Genomic DNA, 11,058 nt, shown 5'->3' on the forward strand with positions numbered 1-11,058 from the left:
TTGGGATACAGCTCTTACACCACCTTAGAGAAGGACTGTGGAATGTGTGTTGTGGCCTCTGTTCTTGGGATACACCTCTTACACCACCTCAGAGAAGGACTGTAGAATGTGTGTTGTGGCCTCTGCTGTTGGGATACAGCTCTTACACCACCTTAGAGAAGGACTGTGGAATGTGTGTTGTGGCCTCTGCTGTTGGGATACACCTCTTACACCACCTTAGAGAAGGACTGTGGAATGTGTGTTGTGGCCTCTGTTGTTGGGATACACCTCTTACACCACCTCAGAGAAGGACTGTGGAATGTGTGTTGTGGCCTCTGTTGTTGGGATACAGCTCTTACACCACCTTAGAGAAGGACTGTGGAATGTGTGTTGTGGCCTCTGTTGTTGGGATACAGCTCCTGAACCACCTTACAGAAGGACTGTGGAATGTGTGCTGTGGCCTCTGTTCTTGGGATACACCTCTTACACCACCTTAGAGAAGGACTGTGGAATGTGTGTTGTGGCCTCTGTTCTTGGGATACACCTCTTACACCACCTTAGAGAAGGACTGTGGAATGTGTGTTGTGGCCTCTGTTCTTGGGATACACCTCTTACACCACCTTAGAGAAGGACTGTGGAATGTGTGTTGTGGCCTCTGTTCTTGGGATACACCTTTCACCACCTCAGAGAAGGCCTGTGGAATGTGTGTTGTGACCTCTGTTCTTGGGATACACCTCTTGAACCACCTCAGAGAAGGACTGTGGAATGTGTGCTGTGGCCTCTGTTGTTGGGATACACCTCTTACACCACCTTAGAGAAGGACTGTGGAATGTGTGTTGTGGCCTCTGTTGTTGGGATACAGCTCTTGAACCACCTCAGAGAAGGACTGTGGAATGTGTGCTGTGGCCTCTGTTCTTGGGATACACCTCTTGCCCACCTTAGAGAAGGAGGACTGTGGAATGTGTGTTGTGGCCTCTGTTCTTGGGAAACACCTCTTACAACACCTCAGAGAAGGACTGTGGAATGTGTGTTGTGGCCTCTGTTGTTGGGATACAGCTCTTACACCACCTTAGAGAAGGACTGTGGAATGTGTGTTGTGGCCTCTGTTGTTGGGATACAGCTCTTGCACCACCTCAGAGAAGGACTGTGGAATGTGTGTTGTGGCCTCTGTTGTTGGGATACAGCTCTAGCACCACCTTAGAGAAGGACTGTGCAATGTGTGTTGTGGCCTCTGTTCTTGGGATACAGCTCTAGCACCACCTTAGAGAAGGACCGTGGAATGTGTGTTGTGGCCTCTGTAGTTGGGATACAGCTCTTGCACCACCTTAAAGAAGGACTGTGGAATGTGTGTTGTGGCCTGTTCTTGGGATACAGCTCTAGCACCACCTTAGAGAAGGACTGTGGAATGTGTGTTGTGGCTCGGTTCTTGGGATACAACTCTTACACCACCTTAGAGAAGGACTGTGGAATGTGTGTTGTGGCCTCTGTTCTTGGGATACAGCTCTAGCACCACCTTAGAGAAGGACTGTGGAATGTGTGTTGTGGCCTCTGTTCTTGGGATACACCTCTTACACCACCTCAGAGAAGGACTGTGGAATGTGTGTTGTGACCTCTGTTCTTGGGATACACCTCTTACACCACCTCAGAGAAGGACTGTGGAATGGGTGTTGTGGCCTCTGTTCTTGGGATATACCTCTTACACCACCTTAGAGAAGGACTGTGGAATGTGTGTTGTGGCCTCTGTTGTTGGGATGCAGCTCTTACACCACCTCAGAGAAGGACTGTGGAATGTGTGTTGTGGCCTCTGTGGTTGGGATACACCTCTTGCACCACCTCAGAGAAGGACTGTAGAATGTGTGTTGTGGCCTCTGTTGTTGGGATACAGCTCTTGCACCACCTTAGAGAAGGACTGTGGAATGTGTGTTGTGGCCTCTGTTGTTGGGATACACCTCTTACACCACCTCAGAGAAGGACTGTGCAATGTGTGTTGTGGCCTCTGTTGTTGGGATACACCTCTTGCACCACCTTAGAGAAGGACTGTGGAATGTGTGTTGCGGCCTCTGTTGTTGGGATACAGCTCTTACACCACCTTAGAGAAGGACTGGGGAATGTGTGTTGTGGCCTCTGTTGTTGGGATACAGCTCTTGAACCACCTCAGAGAAGGACTGTGGAATGTGTGTTGTGGCCTCTGTGGTTGGGATACACCTCTTGCACCACCTCAGAGAAGGACTGTAGAATGTGTGTTGTGGCCTCTGTTGTTGGGATACAGCTCTTGCACCACCTTAGAGAAGGACTGTGGAATGTGTGTTGTGGCCTGTTCTTGGAATACAGCTCTAGCACCACCTTAGAGAAGGACTGTGGAATGTGTGTTGTGGCCTCTGTTCTTGGGATACACCTCTTGCACTGCCTTAGAGAAGGAGGACTGTGGAATGTGTGTTGTGGCCTCTGTTCTTGGTTGGGATACAGCTCTAGCACCACCTTAGAGAAGGACTGTGGAATGTGTGTTGTGGCCTCTGTTCTTGGGATACAGCTCTTGCACCACCTTAGAGAAGGACTGTGAAATGTGTGTTGTGGCCTCTGCTGTTGGGATACAGCTCTTACACCACCTTAGAGAAGGACTGTGGAATGTGTGTTGTGGCCTCTGTTCTTGGGATCCAGCTCTAGCACCACCTTAGAGAAGGACTGTGGAATGTGTGTTGTGGCCTCTGTTCTTGGGATACAGCTCTTGCACCACCTTAGAGAAGGACTGTGAAATGTGTGTTGTGGCCTCTGTTGTTGGGATACAGCTCTTACACCACCTTAGAGAAGGACTGTGGAATGTGTGTTGTGGCCTCTGTTCTTGGGATACAGCTCTAGCACCACCTTAGAGAAGGACTGTGGAATGTGTGTTGTGGCCTCTGTTGTTGGGATACAGCTCTTGCACCACCTTAGAGAAGGACTGTGAAATGTGTGTTGTGGCCTCTGTTGTTGGGATACAGCTCTTACACCACCTTAGAGAAGGACTGTGGAATGTGTGTTGTGGCCTCTGTTGTTGGGATACAGCTCTTGCACCACCTTAGAGAAGGACTGTGGAATGTGTGTTGTGGCCTCTGTTGTTGGGATACAGCTCTAGCACCACCTTAGAGAAGGACTGTGCAATGTGTGTTGTGGCCTCTGTTCTTGGGATACAGCTCTAGCACCACCTTAGAGAAGGACTGTGGAATGTGTGTTGTGGCCTCTGTTGTTGGGATACAGCTCTTACACCACCTTAGAGAAGGACTGTGGAATGTGTGTTGTGGCCTCTGTTGTTGGGATACAGCTCTAGCACCACCTTAGAGAAGGACTGTGGAATGTGTGTTGTGGCCTCTGTTCTTGGGATACAGCTCTTACACCACCTTAGAGAAGGACTGCGGAATGTGTGTTGTGGCCTTTGTTGTTGGGATACAGCTCTAGCACCACCTTAGAGAAGGACTGTGGAATGTGTGTTGTGGCCTCTGTTCTTGGGATACAGCTCTTACACCACATTAGAGAAGGACTGTGGAATGTGTGTTGTGGCCTCTGTTCTTGGTTGGGATACAGCTCTAGCACCACCTTAGAGAAGGACTGTGGAATGTGTGTTGTGGCCTCTGTTCTTGGGATACAGCTCTTGCACCACCTTAGAGAAGGACTGTGAAATGTGTGTTGTGGCCTCTGCTGTTGGGATACAGCTCTTACACCACCTTAGAGAAGGACTGTGGAATGTGTGTTGTGGCCTCTGTTCTTGGGATACAGCTCTAGCACCACCTTAGAGAAGGACTGTGGAATGTGTGTTGTGGCCTCTGTTCTTGGGATACAGCTCTTGCACCACCTTAGAGAAGGACTGTGAAATGTGTGTTGTGGCCTCTGTTGTTGGGATACAGCTCTTACACCACCTTAGAGAAGGACTGTGGAATGTGTGTTGTGGCCTCTGTTGTTGGGATACAGCTCTTGCACCACCTTAGAGAAGGACTGTGGAATGTGTGTTGTGGCCTCTGTTGTTGGGATACAGCTCTAGCACCACCTTAGAGAAGGACTGTGCAATGTGTGTTGTGGCCTCTGTTCTTGGGATACAGCTCTAGCACCACCTTGGAGAAGGACTGTGGAATGTGTGTTGTGGCCTCTGTTGTTGGGATACAGCTCTTACACCACCTTAGAGAAGGACTGTGGAATGTGTGTTGTGGCCTCTGTTGTTGGGATACAGCTCTAGCACCACCTTAGAGAAGGACTGTGGAATGTGTGTTGTGGCCTCTGTTATTGGGATACACCTCTTACACCACCTCAGAGAAGGACTGTGCAATGTGTGTTGTGGCCTCTGTTGTTCGGATACAGCTCTTGCACCACCTTAGAGGAGGACTGTGGAATGTGTGTTGTGGCCTCTGTTCTTGGGAAACACCTCTTACACCACCTCAGAGAAGGACTGCGGAATGTGTGTGGTGGCCTTTGTTGTTGGGATACAGCTCTTGCACCACCTCAGAGAAGGACTGTGGAATGTGTGTTGTGGCCTCTGTTGTTGGGATACAGCTCTTACACCACCTCAGAGAAGGACTGTGGAAAGTGTGTTGTGGCCTCTGTTGTTGGGATACACCTCTTACACCACCTCAGAGAAGGACTGTGCAATGTGTGTTGTGGCCTCTGTTCTGGGGATACACCTCTAGCACCACCTTAGAGAAGGAATGTGTGTTGTGGCCTCTGTTGTTGGGATACACCTCTTGACAATCATTTTTTGAAATTCCCAAGGTGGGCAACGCCGCGCTGAACACAAGGATCTGCGACCTCCTGCTTACTGACCACAACATCTACGTCCAGGCCATCAACTACCCCACAGTCCCACGCGGAGAGGAGCTGCTCCGACTGGCCCCTTCGCCCCACCACACTCCACCCATGATGAAGTACTTTGTCGGTAAGTGGTCCTGCACTTCACTAGGTGGCCAGAAGAAGGGGGCTGGGAGACAGCTGTCATTAGGGTTACAGTTGGGGTTCATCCAGGGCTTTAGGGTGGATGGCTGTACCCAAGAGTATTGGGGGTGTTTGGGACTGACACATCCACTGTATTTCATCATGTCCTCTTTGTGTCTTCTTCTTTGCAGAGAGCTTGGTGCAGGCATGGAAGGAGGCGGGAATGCCCCTGCAGCAGCCCTCAGCGGCAGAGTGCAACTTCTGCCACCGACCCCTGCACTTCGACCTCATGAGCGAGTGGGAACGCTCCTACTTTGGGAACATGGGCCCGCAGTACATCACCATGTATGCCTGAAGACCACACTTGCGTTGTACCGTTGGGTCCGCGCGCCGCCGCCGACTCAACTGTGTGAAACTGCTTCCTGGCACTGCTTGAAACACTTAGGCTGCTTGGTCCCAACACACCTGCACTTGGACAGTGAGGCGCAACCGTCACTTGAATAAACGCAACCACAGGGCTTCCGGGGTTGGGTACGGCTAATGCTGCATGCGCTTGCCTCGCAACCCCAAAAACGCTTCGGAGCGCGCGTGGTGGGCGGACCAACCGCTCGAGTGGAGTGTGCCCCAGAAGAGGATACTTATAATAAAGGATGCCATTGGTACACATTGCTTGAGTGACTCCATAATGGTTTTCACTGCTTATGACTGCGTAATATGCTTTGAGCAATCTCCGCCCTCCTACCCCAAAAGCAGACTTGCTTATAGAACCAGCATTGGCAAAGCCAATAGGTCTCACCTATGCAAGAGCTATTGGCTTTGCTAATATGTATTAGCAATGTTGTACACCTGAGTGGCTGCTGTTCAGCATGGCTAAGAGTTAGTGGGATAAAGGAGAGTGTTGTGGAGTACAGTGGAGTATTATGGCGTGGAGTGCCGTACAGTAGAGTTGAGTGGCGAGGAGTGAGTGTAGTGTAATGCAGACAGTAGAGTGTCAGAGTGAAGGGTGCAGATTTGAGTGCTGTAGAGTGTTTATTTATAACGTTTTATAATGCGCGAACTTGATCCCGAAGGATATCAGAGCGCTTTACAATTTGAGGCAATTAAATAACTTCCCACCCTATTCCCCTATAAACCCACACCCCACTATGGAACTAAAAATGCAAAATTAGAACAAAAAAATTTAATACCTACTAACATTTTTACACAGATAATAAAAACAAATCTTATACCAAAAATACATGCATCACACACATGTATATGTATATATACACAAAAATAAATAAATAAAAAAATTCCGAATATCGTATATTTTTACAAAAACAAATCATCAATGTGGGTGTGCGTGCAGTAGACCCGGCCCTGATATTGTAGTGCCAGTGCTAAGCACCGGAAAGCACCGGCACAAATTAAGCACTGGTTTCTACCTGTTATTTTGCTCTCTGTGTCTTTCTGTGCCCCGTGCCTAACAAAAATGAATGTGTCCTCATGTAATGCAACTGGTGCTCGTGTAAAGCGCTCTCATACCCGATACCTTACCCGATATGCCGGCCGATGTTGCGCAGGTTATGCTGCCTAAGTGAAAAAAATCTGCGTGCGCTACCGTGCGCATCGCCCCTGCCTACCCCCATCTGAACCTGGCTCGAGACCAGCTCGCGGCCTGCCCAAATGCATAATTGTGCGCGCTCTGAACTTCCGCGGCCCGCCCACCCACTGGCAAATCGAAACTGTCAACAACTGTCAACAACTCTGCGTCCGCCATGATGATGAAACGAAACTTGGCTGCTGGCACATATTTTATATGGTACTATTCAATTCAATATATATTCTCTCTTGGCCTGGGACTGGGCAGGGGCAGCAGGGCTGCTAGTGCTACCTCACGTGCTGACACTGACAGTGATTATGAAGAAATGTGAGTCGCGGCGGACGGGGGCACTCACTCGCAACTCACACTCAAACCGTTTAAACGCCCTGACACCGGTGATGACAGTTATGACTCACACTGCACAACACAAACTTCCGTATTAAATTAATTACAGAAAGTAAAATTACAGAGCGTAAAGTAGAGTGTTGTAAAGTGGAATAGAGCAGAGTGGCGTAGAGGGTGTTGCATAAAGTGTTGTAGAGTAGTGCGGTGTAGAGCAGAGTGGAGTAGTGTCATAGAATAGAGTGGAGTAAAGTGCCATGGAGGGGCATAGCGGGAGTTGCGTAGAGTGTAGTAGTGGAGTAGAGTGCTGTAAAGTGCAGTGGCAAAGAGTGGCGCAGAGTGACAGTGGAACAAAGTTTAATGCAGTAAGTGCCTTGGTGTAGAGTGCCGCGGCGTAGTGGTGCAAAGTAAAGTGACAGAGTGTATTGGTGTAGGAGAGGCGTACATTAAAGTGGCATACAGAGTAGGAGTGGAGTGGTGCAGGGTACAGTGGTGTAGATTGCAGTGGAAGAGAGTAAGTCGGCGCTCTTTCAAGGGGTGCTTGATGCAAGCATGCCCGTGGGTCTATTCTCCGCCGCGCAGGGCTGGTCGAATGCGCTCTTTACTGTGAGGGATACACTTGTGTTATCTCTTGCATGAGTTGCCCCACCTAGAACTTGCATGATCATCTCAACATCTTTATTATTTCTCTGGGGCAATAAGTAAAGCCCCTGAGATGTTTTAATAAGGGACGAGTACATGGATCCCGGCTGGCAGCCAAGGGCCCCCTGTGACAAGACCCCTCTTTAAGGATATTGTAAAGGAACTCGTATACTCCCCAGAGAATCTACACTTCCTGCCTTTATGGTTAAACAAGGGTCTTTGCAAAGCCCGGACCCTGTCCAGCCTGGCACTGCCCTCTTTCCTTCTATTGTAACACCCAGAAAGTCCTCCTGAGGGACTGTCACACCTGTCGCTCCATCCAACAGAGTGTACGTAAAGTGGCAGCTAGCAAGCCAAGCACAGTAGGGTAGGACACTGGCCATCAGGTGAGATACAAGCCGCGCACACCTGAAGTGGAATCGACAAGCCAAAGATAAATGTCCTGACGGACTCGCCTCGTAAGAAGGAACTCCTTTGCCTGGTGCTGTAAAGAAGCGTGCGGCCAATAACGAGAAGTTAAACTCCACAAGTCCACACGTAGGCCCTCATTACAACATGGGCGGAACCGAGCGAGGTATTTACCACACCCGGTACGTACCATTACCCCTTGGTGGGGTATTTACACTTTCAGGAGAATATCGCGGGGTTTTAACATAAAAATGAGATTTACCATCCTGGATTGGCATTTAAAATTCAACATCAAATCTGCATGTTTTGCCTTTTTTCTGGGTTTGTCTCCAGTTCAATTATGAATCTATCAGGGGAAGGGTGTGATATTTGTTACACAACTCTGGACTTCTATCCCTCGACCAGTCAGTGTCTGTGGTACTTTCATTAGTTGTGACACGCAAGGTATGGCGTCCCTTTGCCACTGGTTGTGATGCAGTTGAGCCGCCCTTAGTAAGGCGCGTCAGTGGAAAACTCCTCCTTTCTTGAGCGCGCTTTGCTCTTGTACGCATCAGGCAGGGTATGGCGTCCCCGCGCGGGTGCCTGTGCTCACGGAGAGGAGGTCATAGTGAGTTGGGTTGCTAGAGTTGAAAACTGGAAACAAGGCTAAACTTGAAGCTCAGGGCAGAGGCAACAGGCTTTCCAGAAGAAACACAAAGCAGAAGAACAGAACAGTTCCTGTAATAAAACCCCTCCAGGTCTCAAAATCAGAGCAAAAATACAGAGCGATAAAAGGAAGCAAGGGGGTGACAGCAGGTAAGTACAGGGAAGCAAGGGGCTGCACTTTAAAAACTCTTTAAGACAAGAAATGGACAATACGACCTGGAAGAAGAAAGGGGAAGCCATGGTAGATATGTAAGAAGTGGACAGTCCGCCATGATGAAGTGGGAGGACTATGATTGGTAAGGCATGGACAGTCAGCCATGATAGTGGGAGGACTATATTGGAGCTCCACCCTCCAATGGAGGCCTTTCCTTTAAACAGAGCAGGCACTCATGGTGTATTACCACTTCCTGTCTCCAACCCGCCCCTTCTGGTGACAAAGTAGCCAAAGGGGCCATCAACGAGCTCCACGTCGTTCCAACTCCTACCCACTTGAAGAGTGGTGCTGAGTAGGGACGCGGCAGGGTCACCGTTGGAGTTCTGCCTGGGATACAGGAATAGAAGCGTTTTAGGAGGAGGGCCTGTGTTCGAGGGAGCAGACGATACTCCACTGCGTCAAAGGCTGCGGCGAGCCCGTTTCACGAAGGTCTGTAGATCTGGTTCCCACTCTGGTAGGAAAGACGCATTACTGGCCGTTCAAGCCCGTACGGCTCCAGAGGACGCTACAGGACTGTTCTTGTATATACTCTGACGGGGGTCGGCAGGTGATCCACTGATGCAATCCATGCACAACAAACTCCACCAGCACAACAGGACCGGCTAGATCACTGGTTTTTCATGGGATTTCACTGTGTGGATGTTGTGAATGACCCTGGACAGAGTGCTCCCTTTCCCAGTGTGGTTTGGTTGCAGACTGCATTTGTTTGAAAGGGGTCTCTGGGTCCTTGTCTGTTTCAGTCGCTGCAGGATTCTTGGGGGTAACTGGTGCAGACTAGGGTGACCTCCGGGGGCTACAAGTCTGAAATCATTTTCAGGCCTTTCTTCAGATAAGCAGTAAGGAGTGAGATTGGGGTTGTTTTGATGCATGCTTCAAAGGCTCAGGAATGCCATAATAACAGACTTTTGCCATTTTCTGGTTATGTTTTCCTCCAACATCTTTGATGAGGTCTAATTTTGTTAATTTAAAAAAAAAATCATGTCTGAATTGAGCTACGTATCCGTCTTGTGCGGCACGAGAGCATAGCGAGGTGTCCTTAAAGTGGTAACGGACAACTTGCTAATATAACATCATCCTCCTTTTTTTACACAAATAAAAGAAAGTGCAATACATGGCAAAGAAAATAAAATTTCAAGTTAACATGTAACAGCCACGCAGGGTTTACAATGCAGTATTGGAAACAATAAAACAAGTAGACCAAGCATACGTAATAAAAACAATCTACATCAAGTAATAATCTTTAAACTTCAAGGGAAATGAAGCATTACAAGACAACCTGCAAGAAACCTGGGAAGAGACTCCTCTCTGAAGAGACTCTCCCTGCCGGCATCAGGCGAATGGACAGACTCACTCCCTGGCAACAACATATTGGAATCCTTGTGCTCACGAGCATCCGCATTGGATGGAACAACATCTGTCCGTGCAGTCGGTACAGCTGCACCTGCCTGCAACTGAGATGTGTCATGCGAAAGGTCTAACCAGGAACTTCCCCACAAAACTCTGGGTGACATAAACCTTTACTTTTTGCATTGGAAATGTTTCTATCTTGCTCATTGGTGATCTGCGCCAGACTCCTTCTGTTCCACCCCCTCCCCCTTCAAAGGAACGGCCCCTTTGAAACCCGAACAATCTCGACAGGTAAGGTACACTTAGACTCTCCTTTCTTAACCCTGTCGGGTTTTTTGAGTTCCCAATCACCTACTGAGTAATGCAGACAATCAATCAATAAAAAAAGCTTTATTCCATTTTTTGGCATTAAATTCATAAGAGCATACAGTTAAAACACAAACACAGTACGAGCTTCAACACTGGATAAAAATAACGTTTGTTATGAATCATCTGATGGTGCAGCATTTAGTAAAAACTATAATTCTGGTTCAAATCCGTTTAGAGTGGTGCTGACGTTTAGTATTGTTCTTACTTCTATAATGACTGGATCTGGCGTCATGTTTTCTGGTCACTTCATTCCTCAGGGCATCCACGGTATCCACTGCCCCAATGCCAGCACCTTTAGAAGACTCCAAACCCGAGCAGGACAAACTTTGCTGCTTGGGTTTAGCTGTGATTCCCTGAAGGCCCTCATGAGCATTTTCAAACAAAAATGTTCTCATATTTGTGGGAGGTACAAGTGACTCCCGGTGAAGCACAAACCCTTCAACCACAGACAACTCATCGGAGACTTGAGCATCAGAATTTAAAAGCTCCAAAGGGTGTCATAAAAGAGGTTAACGCCTGACTTTCTGCAGCAAGTGGTATTTGATGGTCAGCTGACCTGAGATCAAGAAAAGAAAACAAGCATTTACAATGCAACGGTCTCGCCTTTGCAAAAGTTAGAGCTATTGGCATTGTAAAT

General features: G+C 48.5%; 1 protein-coding gene across 1 annotated transcript in view; it reads left to right on the forward strand.

Moving 5' to 3' along the window:
- Positions 1-5,538, forward strand: part of ALAS2 (5'-aminolevulinate synthase 2) — a 70,994-nt gene extending 65,456 nt beyond the window's left edge. Inside the window, exons 9-10 of the mRNA XM_078664538.1 lie at positions 4,714-4,876; positions 5,064-5,538. Of these exons, the coding sequence (XP_078520664.1) occupies positions 4,714-4,876; positions 5,064-5,227 (327 nt within the window). The 3' untranslated portion in view covers positions 5,228-5,538. The remainder of the gene's footprint in view (positions 1-4,713; positions 4,877-5,063) is intronic.
- Positions 5,539-11,058: the final 5,520 nt, after the last annotated feature.

This window comes from Lissotriton helveticus, chromosome 10 (assembly GCF_964261635.1).
Source record: "Lissotriton helveticus chromosome 10, aLisHel1.1, whole genome shotgun sequence".
NCBI lineage: Eukaryota > Metazoa > Chordata > Amphibia > Caudata > Salamandridae > Lissotriton > Lissotriton helveticus.